This window comes from Cryptomeria japonica, chromosome 4 (assembly GCF_030272615.1).
Source record: "Cryptomeria japonica chromosome 4, Sugi_1.0, whole genome shotgun sequence".
Taxonomy (NCBI): Eukaryota; Viridiplantae; Streptophyta; class Pinopsida; order Cupressales; family Cupressaceae; genus Cryptomeria; species Cryptomeria japonica.
In genome coordinates, this window is record NC_081408.1 from 10232855 (window position 1) to 10255443 (window position 22589).

Sequence of the window (22589 nt, forward strand, 5' to 3'; positions counted from 1 at the left end):
ATCAGAATTTTCTTTACTAGTTTCTGATTTAACAGTTTCAGGTTCCAAAAGAAAAATGCAAGGATCTTCATCCTTTTTCTCTGAACTGGTTCCTTCTGAGACTTCAGGACATTCCTCTACTCAAACATCAGCACTCTCAACAATTCTCTATGTCCGGTTGTTTGAAAAATTTGTAGGTCTTACTCTTAGAGGAATAGCCAAGAAATATGTGTTCATCACTCTTAGCTTCAAACTTGCTAATGCAATCGTCTCTTTTAATAAAACATTTGCTACCAAATATCTTAAAATAGCTAACATCAAGAGATCTTCCATACCAATATTCATAAGGGATCTTGTCCTTACCTCTTTTCACCATAACTCAATTCATTGTGTAGACAGTTGTACTTACAACTTCTTTCCAAAATGTTTTTGCTACACCTCCTTGTATCAACATTGTCCTAGTAGCTTCAACCACTTTCCTCTCTATGATATCATTCTGCTATGGTGTCCTTGGTGCAAAAAGCTGCCATTTGATACCATTCTCATCATAGTACTCTCTTTGTCAGCTAAGGCCCTAAATGCCTTGAACTTACCAAAAGATTCATTCTTATTCTTCAAGAATGTGACCCACATCATCTTTGAACAATCATCAGTGAAGATCATGAAATATTTGTAACCTTGAATTCTTCTTGTTCTTATTGGTCCACATAGATCTGTATGAACCCAATCTAACAAGTGCTTTGTTGAGAAGGACTTGCTCTTGAAAGTTGAAGTCATCTTTCCTAACTGACATTCTTAGCAAAGAGCATTAACCAGTTTATCTAGTTGAGGCAGACCTCTTATTGCTTTAACCTTTTACCTAAGATAAATAATTTAAAAGAAAGGTGTTCAATTTATTATTTATTATGAAGTGTTTACACAATATTTTAATAAAGTTTCAAAAGTAATTAGTCAAGGTAATGATAAACTAATCACTCATAAAATTTATATTATTTTATATTCAATGAACCTTCGAAACATTTATAGAACAATTATATTAAAGATGAACTTTTATAAACATGAATGTACATCAATAATTAATAATAAAACATTGAGCTAATAATTTACCACAATGAAACATTAGGGAAATAATTATAAATAAAATTGATTAATATATATCTTCAAATCATGGAGAGGTTGCTTTTTCGCACGCAGAGGATTAGTTATAGGCCTAGGGTTTCCAGGCAAGGAGACATGGTTCCTACACAAAACCCCACATGCCTTCACGACATGAAATAAACACAACCCTGTCCAAGACACTCTTAGGTGTACATTGTACCCTAAGTTAGACATACACTGCATGCCCCTTCTCCAAAGCCCAATGCCCAACCACCAGACCTTAACTATCCCCTCTCTTGTGCTCCTTTCAATTTATCTTTCTCTTGTATTCTTCTCCTTCTCTAGGCATAATCTACATACCTGCCCTATTCTCTATTAATCGACGGGTTTTAATAATGCCCCAAAGGTGATTTCAATAGTAACACCCTTTCATTATAATAATATTTCTTAATTACTTTGATTTATATATCATTTTATTACAAATTCTTTTATGGGAAAAAGTCTCATAACATTTCTCCCCGTGTAATTTAGCTATTTTCCTCAATAGAAATAGATGCATTTGCATCACAAATCAAATAAAAACACATAATTAATAAGTAAAGAAATAGCTTTTGAACATATTTATTCTTCATAATATTTCTATTTGTTTATTGTTTTTCCTTCCTTCATAGATATCCTTCTAGTCTAGCTTAAATTAACAAATATTTCCAAGAGAGTCACTTTGCCAATCAAAATTATGGCAATAACACATATATCTCTTCTATCAAAAAAATTATAATTGAATAAATTAATTTTATTCCATATGTTTAAGGTCATATATTTCAACTTCATCAATTTTCTCTCATATGACTCATTCTCTTTGACATATACATTTAAATAAATTTGTAACTTAAAATTTATAAACTTTTTATGTCTTAACATAACATTTTACTAGGGAATGACATGCACATTCTATACAATGTATTGTCTTGTCAATAAAAATCATATAATACATATATTCAAAATGTAGTCAAAGTTGATAATCATGCATTCCGGACTACATGAGTATGCCCTTTTGCTATAAATTGAGTATAAATGTAAACTTTTCAAGTATCATTGTCTTATAGAATAAGGACATGTACAATGTTATTGGGTTGATTAAGTCTAATAACATGGTACACTAGGTAAAGATAGTACTACAAATTCATTACTAGCATCTTAAAAGAAAACCCACAATACATTATGAACACCAAGAAGGCATTTTATAGAAAATCGTTGTAACATTTATTTTGTTTAAGTAGCTAATGTACTTGAATTTGAATTTTAAATTGAGGTTGAGGATACAAATCAATTCAACCATAAATAGAAATTCAAAGATTGTCTCTCCCCTTGCAAAGTTCATCGTGTCCCTATGTTTGCTCTTAAAATCTTTAAACTCGTCAAAATATTGTAAAACCCTATATTATTTTAACCAATGTATTATAATAAGTTAATATTTTACTTTTTCTAAGACAAAAATGATCTTATGATCTATGGGTTATTGGTCTACAATGTAACTTTAAACAAAATATCAAGTTATTGTGTTAACTAAAAACATTTATAGTAACACCATTTTCAAAGAAAAGCAATGAAATATTTGGACAAGAAAAGTTTAAGCTTTTAGTATTATTTTTATTTTCCTTCAAAATTTCAGTCACTTTTATTATCAGAGATACGTTAGTCAGATGGGGAGATTCTAGGGTATTTTTAATTTCAAAGGACAAATAATTATGTACATCCATAGTTATACTAATCTCAAATATAACAACAACCACAACTTCTTCTTCAATCTATTCACAATCAATGAAATATATATTTAAAGATATGGTGGTTTTAGAGCTACTAGATTCTTGAACTGGGAAACAAGACTTTTGCGGCCTCTTAAATGGAAATTTTTATTGCGAGTTGAATTTGTTTGTAGGCATGACGTAGGAGGGGTTTTTATCTATTTGAAAACTAATGCAAAATATAGCTTACCGGTTTTAAAACATTCCCTCAAAATTGTAATAGCACTCGCCAAAGTGGCTATAAGAACATTATATAAATTGCAGATATATATATATTGCCCTATTTATTTATTTATTTATTTCTGATTTATGTGATGCATCCAGATATGGCCTGTCAAATTGCAGAATCAAACAATTCAGTTTTACACAAACAACTTTCTATAAGAAGACATGATTTAAGGCAAGATGTATGGCTTTGCAAGTTACTATAACATTGTACTAGAGATGCAAGCTAGCTTTGATATATGAGTCTAAATACTTATATTAATATACTACCAATGATAATGATTTAGTAATTTTAACATCACACAACTGCTCAAGGGAAATTAAAATTAGAATTTTAGTTGCTATAGTGTAGTTTTTGATATTGAAATCAGGAAGTAGAAGTATTCACATAAATTTTATTGATCTTTGTGGCATCCCTAGAAAATTTTATCTCATGTGAGGTTCAAGGATGGTTTGAGGGAATCTTTGATTTTAATTTGTATTTTTTGGTATTCGATTCTTGTGTTTCGGCTGTTGAGATAAATGAGCTCTAGTATTCCAATGTTGTTTGTATGTATTCTTTTACGAAGACACCAATTTAGTTTAAGGATTTACTTTTTAGTTAGTCTCTAAAATTTTTAAAATTTGCATCTTTTGTAATGTTCAATATTTTGGAAACCTGCATTTATCAAACTTGTATTGTATATAATAAATAATAAACATGAGGGAAAAATTTGGAAGAATAGCACTACTATTTGCGGGATTTCAAAAAAATTTATCAACAAAGACATTGATTATATACAAGTTATGTTTTTTAACCATGAGATAAACTTTCCTACAAGGATCAAATATTGGTATACTCCCACTTCACCTTGTGATTTCTATTTAGGCAACATATTGTCTTAAAATCAAGACCACTATAAAGTTCTAGTAGAGGAAATACATGCCACTTAATTGAGCACAAACGACATATCAAACATACATACCAATCACAATTATAGTTTACCCAAAAATTTGTCTTGCAATGGTATTAGTGTGGCGATTGAATTATGAGCGGCGATTCTCACACATTTCATAGATATCTCAAGATGGTCAGATTATTCCCATTATTAGGCATAGAGAAAATATCACAATCTTTGTGTTGCATCAGCTAACTGTAAATTTGTATTACTTGTGAGAATGACTATAATATCATTCATTTGATTCTTTCATGATTTATTTTTAGGCACCTATAATCTGGTCAATTCTCTCTATGCACCTATATTTTTCATCTTAAAAAGAATCCATGTATAGTCAAATTTATTTGTGTAACTATTATGCAGTTGGGAAAAATCCTTATTGGGTTTAGGGGCATTAGATCATTCTAATACTTGAAACTTTAAAGTTTACATACTTGAAGTTGTGATGTATTGAGCTATGAGTTGAGCCTTATGTATTTTTTGTTCTACTAATTTGATAGTTTACATCACTCAGAACATCAAAACCAATTTTATATATAAAAATGCGAGTTCCACAATTCATATTAGTTATAGCCAGAGAGATCCAAAATGATGGGTCATAGAGTGACCCTAAATGCTTACTCAAATTATCTTGAACACAAATTTTCTCCAGTAGCTCTATTTTTCTACTTCTATATTTATATTCTTACATTATTTTAGTCATTGAGGGAGGAGTTGATGAAATAGGATACAGTTCTGTAATCCATCCTACACATATATTTTGATTTCTTATTGAAATCTAAATGGTAGAAGCTTTTTTTGTACTGTTCTTGATAACAGTAATGCACTCTTGTAGAATGTATTTTTTTCATTATAAAATATAAATAGAATTTATATTCCATGATTTTTATTTTTAGTTTAGATTGGAGCATGAACGTACGTATGATTTGATTAGTTTTTTCAAATTCAGGAAGCAAATTCTAAGAAGACTATTTACAATAATATATATATTTTCAAATTTTTAATACAAGAAAACACTAATTATCTTAACATCACTATATAAATTGTGCCAGGTTTTCTTTATTTTGAATGACATCTAACCTTAGTAGAGGCTATAGCTTTATTGATCAATAAACCAAGAGTCAATTTGTTGTCTATTTGAATAAAGTGATTTGATACTGAATTTTTACATTGTTGTAGTAGTTTTATTAATGAAATTGAATTTTGAAAAGCCCTCATTCCATAGGCTCACCGAGGATCCATGTCAACCCTAATATTGTGTTAATGAGTATTAATGCAGTCCTCAATAAATCACAATGTATTTACCAAAACCAAATCCCAAGTGTGTTAGGTTTAGCATCCCAAAACATGAACTATACATTGTTGATGGCACACAATATCCCCCCCAAGAAACAAGACAACCGCTCACGGTTTTTTTTTTTTTTTTTTTATACATAGTAGACATGGATCTTCCTTTTAACACTTATTATTTGGAAAATGTGAAGTGACTAAGAGAGGATGCATTTAGACCTATGATCAAACATATAGATTTTTATATGGAAAATTCTTGATCTTGATGTTGTCGAGGCAATTATTCAAGGGCTTGTTCTCTTCAAGGGAGGGGTTTTAACAGTCAGTCACAATGAACACCTCATATCTAGAAGTGACGATAAGTTGTGTGTAGTATCTCAAGGTAGATTAACACCCTTCCATGGAACATTTCAGGACTGCAAAAATCAGTATAGTAAGATGACAAAAATATGAAGTCAAGATATCTCGATGCTTAAGGAAAGGACAGTATTTCATACAGGAGCATTTTATTTTAATTGAATGCTATGGTTTTCAATTTCTCTTCAATTTAGCTATTTTTTTTAACCTATATGTTTGACACTGAAGATGGATCTCATTGCCATATGCAAATGCTTTGGGAAATTATTGTTTGCATTGAAATTTTTCTTGTGGAAATATGCTATATGGAGATTTCAAAGGTTTGGGTGATCTTTGCGCACTAAATACTTATGAATAACTGAGGTAATATTTATAGGAGTTAGGGTAATAACCCTAATATAGTGGGGATCACATATGAAGTAAATTTATTAGTGATATGAAGTAAAAATTAATCAATTGACAAAAAAATCTAGCAAAGTTAAATATGCAAGATCATTTATTTTCTGAATCGCTTGTTTATAACAACAAAGAAATCCTCATAAGAGAATCTAATGTAATTTTCAAGTTGTGGTCACCTAGGTAAATTTCGTTGAGGCTCTTCTTAATTTTTTTTTATTATGTCAGAAGTTACAATCAATTTACCATTTAAATAAAATTTTACAGATTTCAATTTTGATATTTTTTTCAAGATTAAATTTATCGCATGGTTATGGGTAAAATTTTCAAGATAAATAACCCTATCATTTATTTATTCTTACTATTTGATTTTATGGATCGATTTGGCTCTGATACCAAATATAATGGTACTTTTACCCTATTATTAATTATGTATTAGCAATGGATTAAATAAATCAAATATTAAGTTAAACCTAATGTACTTAACCTTTTACCTAAGATAAATAATTCAAAAGAAAGGTGTTTAATTTATTATTTATTATGAAGTGTTTACACAATATTTTAATAAAGTTTTGAAAGTAATTATTCAAGGTAATGATAAACTAATCACTCATTAAATTTATATTATTTTATATTTAATGAACCTTCGAAACATTTATAGAACAATTATATTAAAGATGAACTTTTATAAACATGAATGTACATCAATAATCAATAATAAAACATTGAGATAATAATTTACAACAGTGAAATATTAGGGCAATGATTATAAATACAATTGATTAATACATATCTATAAATCATGGAGAGGTTGCTTTTCCGCACACAGAGGATTAGTTATAGGCCTAAGGTTTCTAGGTAAGGAAGCACTCCAGGTGGACACGGTTCCTACACAAAACCCCACATACCTTCATGAAATGAAATAAACATAGCCCTGCCCAGGACACTCTCGAGTGTACGATGTACCCCGAGTTGGACACACACTGCATGCCCCTTCTCAAATGATCAATGCCCAACCACTAGACCTTAACTATACCCTCTCTTGTGGTCCTTTCAATTTATCTTTCTCTTGTATTCTTCTCTTTCTCTGGGTATAATCTACATACCTCCCCCATTAGCTATTAATGTATGAGTTTTAATAATACCACAAGGGTGATTACAAAACTCACACCCTTTCATTATAATAATATTTCTTAATTACTTTAATTTATATATTATTTTATTACAAATTCTTTCATGGGAAAAAGTCTCATAACAACTAACTTTAGGATTAAGATGAAACATATTACCTCTGGTTTGTTTCCCGGTTGCAATCAATTCACCTTTGTTGTCAAATATTTTGCACATACCATTTCTAAACTCTAGTGGGTATCCTTTGTCATTAAGTTGTGCCACACTCAAAAGATTGTGTTTTAGACCTTGAACCCAATATATATCGTTAGCACTGCTCTTCCCATTAAGAGAAATAACTCCCTTACCTTTAGCCATACAGGGTGAGTCATTGCCAAATTTGACAACATCACCATCGAATTCCTTTAAGGAAAGAAATTTGCACCAATCACCAGTCATATGATGTGAACAACCAGTATCAATTATCCAATCATCAGAGTTATCCATCCTGGATAGTAGTGCCTTTTGATCTGATATCTCTTCCTTCATAGCTACAAACATAATATCTTCACTAGCATCATCATCAGATTCTTCATCAGTGATACCACTGTAGACCGCTATAAGACAATCTCTCTTGCCTTTACCCTTATACTTCTTGAATTTGTCTCTCTTGTGTTCATTTTCACCATTAGGACAATTAGTTGCTATATGACCAATCTTGTTGCATGCAAAACATTTTAAAGGTAGTTTACCTCTATATTTCCCAATGCCTCTAGGCAGTCGTTTTGACAAAAATGCTTCAACTTCCACTAGGTTGTCTTAATCAATCTCTGCTGGATCTAGATTCATAGCCATGACAAGTATCTCTACTTTTTCTCACAGATGGGTTAGAGACAGAAGCTCTGAATGCAGATTTTGATTTCTGTACACTACCATCATAGCCATTTAACTCAAAAGAAGTAAGTTTGCCAATGATAGAATCAAGAGTTACCTTAGTTTTATCATTGGACTTTAGCTTCTAAATAGATGCAACTCAGATATCATAGACCGGTTAGTAGGGTTCTCAGTACCTTACTGATCATTGTGGCATCTTCCACTTTCCCTCCTACACTCTTTATTTCACCAACTATCTCTTTTATCCTTTTACCATACTGTCGGATATTCTCATCTTCAGACATTCTCATGTCATCAAACTTTCCTCTTAGGCTCTCCTCTTTAGCAATCTTAACATGTTCATCACCACTATAAATCTCTTCAATTTTTTTCCATACTTCATATGCAATTTCAAGACATCTACATATTTAGGATCAAACAGGGAACTGATAATAACCTCCAATGCTTGATGATTTTATTGTTGTTCTTTCTTTTGATCATCAGTCAGAGTTCCAGTAGGTGCAATATACTTAGTTTCTACATGATCCCAATACTGACTTCCCAGACTCTTGATGTAAATCTTCATTCTGTCGCTCCATATCCTATAGTTTTCTCTATTGAACTTCACACCTTCCTTCTTCATCATGATCTACAAGATCTTTTCCTCAAGTTTTTAGGCTTTAGATTATAGAGGACTTGAGACGCTCTGATACCAATTGATAGTATGATGAAAGAATAAATATCCAGTAGATTACTGAGAGGGGGGGTGAATCAGTAAACTAAAAAACTGATACAAACTTCCCAAACTCAAAATCAATCACACAAAGTAAACTTATCAATAAAATATTACTATCAAGATCAAAAATCATATCAATACCGGTTGGCTATTATAGCAACTTAACAGTCAACAACTTTAATCTTGTAAACATCCAAATGCTTAATCATATATCAACACACTCCATCTCTGAATGCTTCCAGTTATCATGCCTTATCAGAATAACTAAGTAGTTAATCAAATCAACAAATAAGATCATAACCACAAAAAAATTCACCACATGACACAAATGTTTATATGTGGAAAACCCAAATAGGTAAAAACCAAGGTGAGATGAGACTCACAAGATAGCTATCCGAACTCTTTTGAAGTTCACTTTGTTAGGAGCCAAGCCTGTTAAATCTTTTACAAGAAGTCCTGTTAAGAACTAACAAAAAATATTCATCTTTAAATATCTGTTAATTAATCATATGATTTATTTCTATTTCTTTAATATCAAGCCAATAAAAATAAAAATTAAATAACCTATAAAAAATAATAATTCAATAATAAATTAATATATTAAAATGTATCTAACTTAAAGTTATAATATATAACTTACATATACATACACATTCATTTTATTAAAACTCTTATTCCTAACCATTTCTCATTCCTACTCACATATATATCTTATATAATCTATATAAAGTACGTTATACAGATTATATAAGATATATATGATAGTTTAATATTAACTTAATTAATAATGAATTATTTATATACTTTTTATTAATACTAATTTTGAACTTTATAAATTTTAAATACTAATATATAATTTATATTAATAACTATTTTATTATATGACACGTACTCACCACTACATAGCCATTGTAATTCATCGCTTCATAATGGAGTGTTATGTCTGTCACAATGAAAATAATGCTGAAATTAATACACCTCTTATGCACATGCCATACCTAGATTCCACTACTTCATAACGTAAATGTTTCAGATTGCACCCAGAGCCCTTGGACTGCGTTACATACAGCTCGGAGAGCATAGTGCTGAACTTAGGTAAATTGTCCCGTTACGATATTTTGTACAGGAAATTTGCTAGGCTTAGGTACCAGTAAGCCGGTAAAAAATTTTAATTGCCCCGTATTTCTTAAACACAATGTATGCGTTTCAGATTCCAGAGAGCTCGAAATTTTTGACAGGAAATCTTTATGTTGCTGGGCACACCCACGTTCTAGTTGCACTAGCAATCTGCGTCGTTTGCTGAATCCAACTTTATAAATTGGAGTTCGCTCCACAGTATTTCTACATCCAACCTTTTCAGATACTCGAAACTATTCCATCTCCATTTTCTTGTGTGTTGTTGTCTATTTTTCCTTGCAATGGCGAAGCAAAATGCACCAGAGTTGTTCATCTTGCTTGGGAATAAGGAAGAAGAGAAGACACATCAGTAGCATGTCAGTGCTGTGGATCCACACGTGGTGGGTGTATCTACACATGGGTAGGTACACGTAGGCGTAGGTGAGAATCATCCCACGCCTGTCTCTCATGGTCACATAGGAGAGCCTTACTCTGGGCCTGTGTCTCATGAGGTTCATCCTGCTCCTGTTTCTCAGGGCCCCGTGGAGGAGGATGAAGGTGAGAAGAAGACACACGAAGGGGGGAACACGGTTAAGCTGCGTGAGGAGGGACACGTAGGCCAATTTCACCATGATTATGTGGACGAGGACAAGTTCCATGGCGAATATGAGAAGAACACACACGAACAACTGCATCACACCAACAACTCTGTAAGTTTTGGTTGGCCGGCTATGACTTCCTTAATATGTTTATTTACACAGATCTGATGAAATAACTGTCTATCCTTTATTATTTGATAATCTGTCTATCTAAATTCTGTTTTTTGTGGCAAAATTTATTTAATGTACATTCTCTACTTTTCAAAAATAATCTGCATTCTACTTTTGCATCCTATGTTCAGTAACTCAGCGTAGATTACTTTCATTATTCTTCATCAAAAGATTTCATATTCCAGTTTAGTTCACTGGAATATCTCTGATCTGATGAAATGAATGTGTTTTCAGCGAAGAAGAAGATGAAAACGGAGAGAAGAAGAAAAAAAAGTCAAAGCTTCCTGAACGACATGACAAGGAAGAGGAAGAACATGGTCATCGAAAGGCTGAAGAAGAGGCCGAAAAGATCGAAGAGAAGCTTCCTGGACACCACAAAGAGGAAGAAAAAGGGCATTGAAAGCAATTTGGTTTAATCTTATATTTATCATCTTTTGGTTTGAAGCATAATGTGGATTGTATGTATGCTGTGTTTGTCTTCTACATATGCTTTTTTCATTTTTGTTTGGGTAATTGCAATGTTTGTTGAGGTCCTCTCTGTTTCTTTTTTCTCATCTACTTTAAGGAGAGTATCTATTTGAGAGGCGTTACACCACTCATGAAGTTGTTACTTCTCAGCAATTGGCAAGTGTATTGGATTTTTATACCTACAGTTCTTCCATACAAACTTTGGACTGACAGTTTCCTTTATGCCCATGGTATTTGCAGGGTTTGAGCATACTCAATAGTATATTTTGAGAAATTGAAAGAAGTTTTGTAAAATCATGGTGGTTTTGGAGGAGACAGAAATGTATTTTCTTAGGTTTTCACAAAACTTAACTAATATGGTCAGATAATCATTTACATATATTTATATTCACAAATCAAATAATAAATTAGGGTGATTTTTTATTTTTTAAAAGCACACAAATATAAAAAGATGGCTTTATGGGCCAGATACTTAATTAATACTACTATTAATAGCAGACACCAATTTTCTTTCTTTATCCAAAATAAATATCCTGATTGCATGTGAAGATGCGTAGGTGGGAAAGCTTGCATGTGAATATGTAGGTGGGTAGGTGGGAATTTTTTCTACTCATTTGAATATAAACATTTAAAAAATTTCACGAGATATCTCATCTAAGTGTTTAATGTAGATTTGAATGTATTTACTAACACCTGCATTGAAAAGAAGTGTGTAATCTTTATGAATAATCTTTGTGCTCAACTATAATCAAGGACATTTTAAAAAATTAAATTCAGTTATCAAAGTTAAATAAGCATATCTCAAAACAATATTTTTCTTCTAAACTTCGATAAATGAATTTATAGTTTTTTTCTTAAATAAACAAAAGAAACTCACAACTATAATCACTTAGAGAAGTGGCATTAAGGTATTAAGATTGAGATTGGGCCTAGGGTTGGAAAGAGATGTCATTTGAAAATTAAGTCTAGAGTAATAAGTAAAGGTTCACCTATATTATATCTAACTATAGTCACTATGATGCAAAGTCTTGACATGAGTCATTCTAATACCTCAAATGTCATGCTCATTGACATTTTGAAAATGGTTATGGAGCAAATGCTTACATCAAAGCACTATGACAGTAACATTAACTTCTAGAAACTATTTAATAATTGATTCCACCTATTTCAAATTCCCTTGTATGTCTCTCATTAAATTGTAGCACCCTTAAAACTTATTCTGTGAACTATTCATATTAGATCCCTCAAGCTAAGACATAAAGAATGGTTCTAAAAAATTAAAATCTAAAATGAAACAAGACTTGGCCTCACCCTTGTGGGTGGCAATTTGAACATCATTTCATTTCTTATGAAATTACAAATATTGTATGCAATTCTCACTTAAGATATTTTTTATGAGGACTATTTTCACCCTTATGCCAACAAAATAGCAATGGATTTCCCTAATGATTTCACTTGTTTCACCAAAAAATAGAAATTGCCTTTAAGCCTATCATAAAATTTTCTACCCCCAAAAATTACTAGAATACACATTCATACCAAGTACACAAAAACATAGTACTAGTCAAAGGCCAAACAAATTATGAAACATTTTAATTGCATAACCTTTCTAAAAAAAATTAATCATTTTACATTAATTTTCACCTAGACAAAATACAATATCTAAATAATAATAATGTGGATTAATTGTAGATAACCCTCCATACCTAAAATAATTTTTTATTACATTGATTAACATCAAACAAAGTTGTTTGATAAAAAACCTATGTGAAAAAACATTTATAACTTTTCTTGATGTCATGTTGTTAACCATATTTTTATATAACTGAAATGTAAAAAGAAATAACAATCATGAAAGTTATCATAATTTGCACTTTACAAGTTTCTTTATAATGTATAACACAAATCTAAATTGTATTACCAACAAATACATGGAGATTCTTGAACACATACATAAATAAGTCTACAAATCATACAACATGTAGTCAACACTATTCGATCATAAAATTTGTTGGATTTTATGATTATAAAAAAATAGAAACCATGCCTTTGTATCTCATTAAATAAGGTATGTCTCTCTTTGTCAATTTGAATCACTAAGAAATAGGGAAAAAAATGCACATTACAAAATAGTTAGTATTCTCCAATAAAAATCATGTTGCGAACATATATGTTGGGCTTCTTAATAAATAGTATTTTCATTAAATTCCCATCACGGGAACTCAATTCTATTGTCACTTTTAGAAAACATCATTCTTTTTTAAAACATCATAGAACCATAAAGTAGTGCAGTACACATAACTATTGATCATCCATACAAGTATCATATCTTTTATACAAAATTAAAGTATCAACTCTATGTATAAATCTTGAGCATCGGTAAGACATGCAAGAGGATCATCTTTAATGGCTCTCATCTTCTCCACCACCCCTTCAGATGCACGCTCACTTCTCTTGACAATTGACAACATTTTTTTATAAATTAACACTCCCTTCTACCTAATTCAACTTAGTCCTATATACATAAAAACCTACATTTATACATACAAAACCTCTTTTCTAACAATTTTTTTTTTAATCAAGCGACATATGCCAAGAATATAACCAAACACTGTATTCATATATGAACAAACATATTCAAATATATTGATAGGAGCCAAGCAATTATTCTTCATGAAGGTAGAGTAGGTAGTCTGAATAGAAACCATACACAAGAATTTGACAAAATAATTAAATGCACAACTTCATACTCATTATCAAATAGACCGCACACAGATTATCGAATATATCAAGTGTAATGCATACGTAAATACAAAAGGATGTAGTGCACATGAAAATGCACTTACAAAGAAAAATTGGTTGTCGTTCCAAGGGAAAATTTTAAGATTAAAATCACCCATTAATTGCCTCTTCTTATATTAGTTGCCTAATTTTATTGTTCGTACATTGAAATAGATTATCATTTTAGTAGTAAACAATAAATGATAATTTTTTATTTATTTTTATTAAAAAATCTCTCTCGTTTTGAGATAGTTCGCTTCAAATTATTTAAATAAATTATTATATTTACAAATAAGAAGCTTCAATACTATCATAGGCACTTATATATTGGATTTGAAATAAATTAATTTGGCATAGTCCTAAAAATAATCTTAGAAAAGAGAGCTTAAATAACTAATAAGTACTTAAAGTGAATCTACTAACTATATAGTTGAGAGGGTCTAATATAGTCTCTAGTATAAAACACTAAGCACCAAAAACCAAATTAAATGTGAACCCCTAAAGCTATTAAAGACTTATACAAAAAAGTAATTTTTTGTGTTGCTCATTTTTTTGATTATTTTATAAGTTTATATAGCCGTTTTGGCTTTAAATTTGTTTCAATAAGCTTATATGATAACAAGTGTTTGAAAGAGGATACAATGTTTCAAAGTGGATGATTCTAATAGGGTATGCACCTATTTATGAACATAAGTGTTTAAATTTGAATCAATAAGAAATAGTAGAAAAAAAAATGCACATTACAAAGTTATTAATACTCTCTAATAAAAACCATATTGCACACATATATGTTTTTTATTATATTACAGGGAGAAGGCCCTGAATCTATGAAACAACAAAATCAGAGTATAACATCAAAAGAGCTAGCATCAAACAGCCAGTCAAGAAAGCCCAACAGTTGCGGTTCGTCAGATGTAATAAAAAATTAATATGACTCTATAACTAAACATACTAATATTAACTAACAACCACCTTCCGAGCATAATAAAAAAAATATGAGTATCAACAATACTAAAACCTTTAACTATATAAACAATATTCATAAAGTCTGATTTAAGTGGCACGTAGGCCTCATACTATCATATAAATTAACTCCATCATCTACTATCCATGCAGAGTGTTAAACATAACAAAAACTAAGCAAAACAGTTTACTCATTGTTGATCATACTCCAATTTCATTGAATCTTGTTAACCTGATTCGCCTAGGTATCCTCCTGATTATTTTCCCTATCTTCACTATCCTTGTCCATCTTCCCTCCCTTTTCCATCTTTCTTGCTTTCTTCTTTATCTTTCTCTATCTTAACACTACCCCCATTGTAGCCTTCTTCATGATATCATCCATGATAGTGCAAAGCGAGCAGAAAGCCTCACATATTTTATCAAAATGTTGACTGTAGTCATTAGTTTTCTCCTCCAAGTTCAAGACTCTCTCTTTAATATCCATTATTTGATCCTCCAAGTTCAAGACTCTCTCTTTAATATCCATTATTTGATCCTCCATTTTTTTTCTACTTTATTTCTCTAATGGTAGATTGAGTGAACAAGGAACCATCTCCACATCATCTTGAGGAGTTGAAGGTTGTGAGTTCTGGTTGAAATCCTTTGATTCATCCTCAGAGTCACTCTCTTCTTCCATCTCCTCTTTGTACTATTCTTCTTGTTTCTCTACTTCTTCCTGAAACTATTTCTCCTTTGAATCCTCATTTGATATGTCCTTCATTTCCTCTAGGTTAAAGGCTTCCTCGAGATTAGTAGATTTCTCCTTAGTCTTAGGCACAATATTCTTCTCCTTTACAAATAACCTTGTAGATCTTCTCTCGCTCAAACTACTCTCCGTCCTCTCCCTCTCGAGAATTACCTCCTCATTATTTGATTCATTCAAGTCAAGACTAATTGTAATGCTCTTCCTCATTGAGTCCTTCTCTATTTTTGTCACGTTGGCATGATTGTTTTTGGGGCATCCAATTTTATATTGTTTAGGTTAATTTTAAGGAGGGAGACTTAAAGGGGCTCAATTTATTGCAACATCATAGTTTCTTAACCTTGACATTTGTTGGAGTGGTGGAATCAGGAGAGCGAAGGGTTTTTGACTCTATTAATTTTGTTTTCACAAAGTGATGCGGAGCATCATGAAAACATCAACCAAATAACCATTATCAAATATTCTCCATATAACATGCATTGAACTTGAATTATTTAAACCCTTCATCTATTCGTTTCTTGCAAATGAAAACCAAGAATTTGTCCAAACTGTGAAATTTACTCTATTCTGGTCATGAAATTACAGTCATGAACAGTCATTAATAACTCTTAAAATATACACCACCAAGACAATCTCTCCGGTCAGATTATATAAACGGTATTTCTAAAACTTTTCTTCAAATTATAGAAATATCCAACGGTTAAATCCAAAGTTATGATGCGTTTTCTAAAACTGGTCGCAGTGAATCAGGGTTTTGGGTAGTTCCAAACGGTTTTCACCAAAACCTTCATAACTTTCTCAAATATAAACAAACATGCCTCAAACAAAAGGGAAAAGAAATATGATTCACATATCTTTCCAATAAGTCTATTTAGAGGTCATAATAATATCATATGAGTTCATACTATACGCTGCAATGTGACTGTTCTCAGGAAGTATCAAATCTGCAATTAACAACTTTCACCAAAACTTCCATATCTTCTTCATTTCTAAACATAATAACTCCAAACCAAAAGGAAAAGAAAGGTAATTAATATATATAACTATCCATTATACATATACAAAGGTTTCCAGGCCATACATGGTCGTACAAGGCCTGGAACCAACACAAAAACTGGAAAGCCAACCAAAATAACAATAGTAGATAGCACCAAAATGTATTCAAAATGTTCTCCTTTCTTCTCTATTCTTCCAATAAATGATTTGGTTCGACCAATACAACATATTTATAGACTCTTTGGTAGTTATAAGCCATCCAAATACCTTTATGACCCTTCATCTTCCCTTTTACAACTTTATGTGCAATTTTTGCACTTTTACATTTTTGCAAATGTTGCACTTTTGCAATTTTCTTGCAACTTTGACACTTTTTCTTAATGACTCTCCAAATTGTAAAAACCTCATAAACATGTCCAAATAATCTATTTAATACCTTTTACATACTTGATATCCTTCTCATGGCCTTTTATACAATTTTGACCATCTTGATCTATAAGGGCCTATATGGACAACTAGGACATAATCAGGACTTGCTTACATTTTTAGGCTTCCAAGTCTTACAAATCATTCCAAATGGATTCAAATACATTATAAATGACCTTCAAATATAAATTATATTTCAAATGATGAATTTGACCATATACTTTCCTTATGCCATGGGTGCTCTTGCACCACAAAGGACCCCTTATTTTTGTTTTCAGGGTCATCATTACTAGGTAAAGAGAGGAGACAATTTCGGTTCGGGGAATGGTCAACTGCATATTTATACATTAGATAGATTAAACCTTGGTGGAGATGGAAAAATTTTCCCCATTTATACTAACTCTTTCCCCATGTCTAATATAATTTAAGATGGGGAAATGGTACCCATGAAATCAAGCGTATTGAACCTCTAATGTGAAATATTTTATTATGAAATAACTAACTATAGGATAGGCTTTTGGGAGAGTAGAGCGACCATACCCATTTTGAACCACCATCATTTATTCACCTTTCTTGAAGAAATTCTTCATGTAGGATTTATAATCGCCACTACTCATCTTCTCCACTCTCTCCCCTTTGCTGAGCCTTATATATATTCAGATTCTTAATAGATGATATTCACATATGTCTACAACTCCTACCATAGGAACTTAATTCTATTGTCACTTACAACAAATTCATATAAAGCTAAGACAACTTTTTTTTGTATTAAGTATCATACAACAACATTACAAAATTCAAAAGTCCTGGCTTGAAAAAACATAGCCATGTATCAGGTAGGACTCATAGTATCAAAAAAACCATGGCTAGAAATCCCATAGGCCATATCATGTGTCCATTACATATAAAATACGAAAGAAGCATAGGAATAATACATAATATAACACCAAATTTACAAAAATACAGTATTGGAGGCCCCATATACGCAATATATCATAAAAGAAATAGGTTATAAACTAGCTAAAGAGGAAGGAGAATTTGGGATCAGTATTATCTCCCAAAGGGGGCAGCCACATAGTCCATCCTAATTTTCCTTTGCACCACACCTATATATGTCCATCAATGAACTGGTCTCTAAAAGGGTGGGTAGGCAGTCCTTCCAGTTCCATCTGAATGAATTCCTCTCTCTGTTGTCTTGCCTCCATCTCCTGCATAAATTTCATTAATCCCTGCTCAAAGTGGGTCTTATTACTTCTCATTTGGTCCCAGGTAAAGGTATGAGACAGCTCCCTAATGAAGACATATGTTGCACCATCGTTTAATCATCTGTCAAATTTGCCCTCATCAAAGTGGAGAACCACTGTGACCTGCATAGAAACAAGCTAAAGAACGAGTCTCCTAAGAGACTCAGTGAGGTATCTATCCTTACCAATAAACACATCATCATTCCTAGATTTCCAAATGATCCAAATAATTTCCAAGGAGAGAACAGACCAAAAGAGATTAGCACATTTCTTGCCAACTTTAATATAACCAAGTACTACCTCATCAATAGTAAGACATTTAGTATCAATTGAAATACCAAACAATTTCCACACCTCTTTGGTGAAATGACACTCAAAAAAAATATGTAGCACAGATTCAGGGAGATGACACAATTTACACAGTAGGGGGTTTCCATTATTGTCTTTAAGAGGGAGCTTGTGAAGCAGAAATTTCTAGGCAAAGAACTTCTTTTTTGGTTTGGTCAGAGCAAACCAGAATCTCAAAAGAGCAAAATGTCACTTTTTAGAATCACAGGTGAGGTTCCAAACATTATTGAGATGAGTTAGGATATCTTCGGAATCAGCAAGGGAAGACTAGACAAGTTTGGCTTTCATTAGATGGAGGGGAGAGTCGTCAACCCAACAAAGGGAAGAAATTGGGGAGAGCGAAGGAGGGGAAGATGAGGAGAGGATGGGGTCGAGTGCATTCTTGAGGACAATATAGGTTCTATCTTGGGAGATGGGGAGGTTGAAAGATAGACTAAGAGCATCCCAATAAATTAGAGAACCATCTTTCAAGATGTGTTCAAAAGTAATAAGACCTAATTTGTGCCATTTCAAGAAAGAACACCCTTGAAGGCAAGCCTGTTGCTTCCCATTATGTAGAATATTCCACTGATGAATTGTTTGATATGGTTCCAAGCCCTCCATATGGAATTAAAGACCTCTCAGACCGCAGGAGAGATCTCAAAGTTGCCAACAATCAAGTCCCACATGGGCAAGTTCCTCCATTTCTTTGCATTTTTATGGAGGGAGCACTGTATATTGTGTTTGATAAGAATTTTCCAAGGTTCATTGGCATCAAGGGCTTTAAAAATCCACTTAGAAGCCAAGGCAATGCTCTGAATTTTGAGGTCTTTGAGGCCCATTCCCCCTGCACCTTAGATCTAACACACCAATCCCATTTTATAGCATGTTGTTTCCTATTCCCCTTCCCATCTGACGATAGGAATTTTCTGATTTTTTTTTGAAGATAATTGAACTGGTAATTACTGAATAGCCAGGCTGAGGAGTAATATATGTTGTATGAAGACAATATTCTTTTACAGGCCTGAAACCGACCTACCAGGGAGAGGAAGTTTATGTTCCATTAATTCAGTTTTTTATCCACCTTATTCCTAAACCAATCCCACATTTCCATATATCTAGTGATTAGCTTTGGTCCTCGCCATTGCAAGTCAAATTTAGATAGCCAGTTAGGGGGGCAATCAGTCCATCCTAGAAAGGTTGATTTAGGTAGAGCAATTTTGCTGCCTGAAGCCTTGAAAAAGATTTCAATGTTATGTAGTAGAGAGGATAGGTTTTCCTCTTCCAAGACAAGAATGATAGTTGTATCATCTGCAAACTGAACATTGATAATTTCCTTTTTATTTAGGGAGAGAGATTCCTTTGACCCTAGGGATCATATTGCGATCCTTAAGAGCATAGTACATAGCATCAGCAGCCAACACAGATAAGGCTGGGGCAAGTGGGCAGTTGTGTCTTATTAACATGGAAAGAACAATATTATCATATCTGATTCCATTTACATCAACAACAACATTGGCCTCACAGAGTAAAGTTTGAACTATCCTACAAAACGTCTCCGAAAACCCTAGACTCACCAACATCTGAATTATGAAGCTCCAACCTATCATATCATATGCCTTTTCAAAATCAATCAACAACATGGCCTCATTGTGCCTTGACTCCTTAGCCCACTCGAGTGATTCCCAACATGTGATCAAATTTTCAAGGATATATCTTCCTTTAACAAAACCAGTTTGGGTAGGACTGATTATCTTTGGAAGGATTTTAACCAGCCTATTAGCCACCACTTTAGCCAAGATCTTATAGGAGACATTTAATAGCGTGATAGTCCTAGCTCTTTAGCAATGTCTTGTCCCCCTCCTTACAGATGAGATTGATCACCCCTTGGTTGATTTATTTTCCCAGAGTTCCTTTATTAATAGCTTTCAGATATAGGCTATGTAGGTCACCAACAATCCACTTGATATTCTTCTTATAAAATTCCACAAAAAAGTTGTCTGATCCAGGGGATCTGTCATTTCCCATTGTGGAGATGGCCTTTTCAATTTCCTCTTTTGATATGGGACTCCCTAAAACCTCAATTTCCTCCTCATTAAGCTTAGGTGGGATCAACTCCTTAATGAGCACCTTGATAGCCCAATGTTGATCATTTACATTTACAGCAGTGAATAAGTTTTGGTAGAAATAGGTGAAGCACTTAAGGATCTCCTTTGTCTTAGTAATGTGGGTATTATTTTCCCAAATAGCATTGATGCTCTCTTTTTCCTCTTTGACCTTAAGCATTTGGAAGAAAAATTTTGACCCCTTGTCCCCCGAATCCAACCAATTCAATTTGGCCCTGGTTTCCAACCCTCTAACCTCTAAATTTTCCTAAGTTGGTTCTTGATTGACACCAAGGTGTTAGTAAGGCTTTAATAATTAGGTTATTCCTTGAAGATTCATCTCTTGATTACAAAGATCTTTCTGAAGTAGCCTCTGAACCCTCCTGGCATCCTTGGCTTTGTTTTTCCCTACTATTTGGCAGAGGGTGGTCCAAATTTTAATGTTCAGATTTCGTTTGTCAATATTAGAAAGTTGGTGCTGCTCTTTCATTTTAAACAGTCTGATGAAGGCCAGGGCAGAGTAGAGATCCTCATCCTCCAAGAGCCTAGTGTTTAAAGTGAGGGAAGAAGGTCTTGTAGAGGGGGACAAGAGGAGGAGAGATCAATACCCATTAGTATGGGGTGATGGTCTGACAACATGTATGGGGAGACAAAGTATTGATCCCTATTATTTCCTTTGCCAATGTCAAAGTGATTTTTATCGAAGTGGAGTCAGTCCAGCCTGCAATAGATTCTCTTATTCAGCTGCTCCTAATTACACTAAGTATACCACATAGTGTTCAGATGGCCTTTCCTTCCAGCAATAGGGTCAACAAGATGCAGTGTTTTAATCATTTTGTCCCACTGCAACCTTTCCATACCCTTCCATTCAAACTTGTTGCCTCCTTTTTTGTCATTTGCATGTTCAATCATATTAAATCACCCCCCATAATCCAAGGGATGTCCTCCAAAACTGCTAGTGAGTTCCAAAGCTCCCCCCTCTCTATAGTCATTAGGGGCATATACAAAATAGATTCTAAACTTTTGGTCATCCAGCTGAATAGAAACCCAGATAGCCCTAGAACAGGGGGCTTGACCCCAGTTAATCACTTTGTTAGCCCATCTAGGACTAAGTAGTATGGTTGTAACACCTTTACCCTTGGAATGCTTAGTGCAAAAGGATGTAGCCTCCCCCCAAATACATTTGAGGCCGATTTGCAAAGTCAAACCAACAGTCTTTAGATCTTGAAGAAGGAGACAATCCATGTCTTTATGTCCATTAAGGAATCTCTTTATGACATATTTCCTATCAGGAGCCTCAAGGCCTCTAATGTTCCAAGAGATTATTTTCAGCATGGCTAACTTTATTGGGTGAGGTCCATTTGGGATTTAAATCCCTCAAACATTTAGGCCATTCCTCTTTATTTGTGATATTACTAGCATCAAATGCAATTGAGGAACAATGTCTACCTCTCTTTTTCCTTGCCTTAGATATCTATTTGGGGCCAAGGGACTCCTTACTAGAGGAGATAACTATGCTCTTTTTGGGGGATCTCTTCCTTCTGGACTTCCTATATTTGACCATAGTGAACCCCTCTAGTGTTCCTACTGAGCCTTTCTCAAAATTTGTGCACACAAGAGTAAGGGGATCCATGTTGATCCCATTGCCTTGTGTCACAATCTCCTCTGCATTCAGGGAATCAATAGGGGTGCTAGAAGTACAATAGGTACTACTACCAGGGTCTCACATAGAGGCCTCTAACCCATTGGATGCACCTAGAGGATCTACCAAGATCTCACCCACAGTAGGATTGTATCCACAATCATTCAAATTTAGGGTAGAAGAATTAATCTCATCAATTTTA

The 22589-nt window shown here is 33.0% G+C and overlaps 1 protein-coding gene across 1 annotated transcript; it reads left to right on the forward strand.

Moving 5' to 3' along the window:
* Window positions 1-10002: 10002 nt before the first annotated feature.
* Window positions 10003-11093, forward strand: LOC131874846 (dehydrin COR47-like). The gene is made up of 3 exons (XM_059218768.1): window positions 10003-10101; window positions 10349-10575; window positions 10928-11093. Exons 1-3 carry the CDS (start codon window positions 10003-10005, stop codon window positions 11091-11093), a joined length of 492 nt encoding a protein of 163 aa, XP_059074751.1.
* Window positions 11094-22589: the final 11496 nt, after the last annotated feature.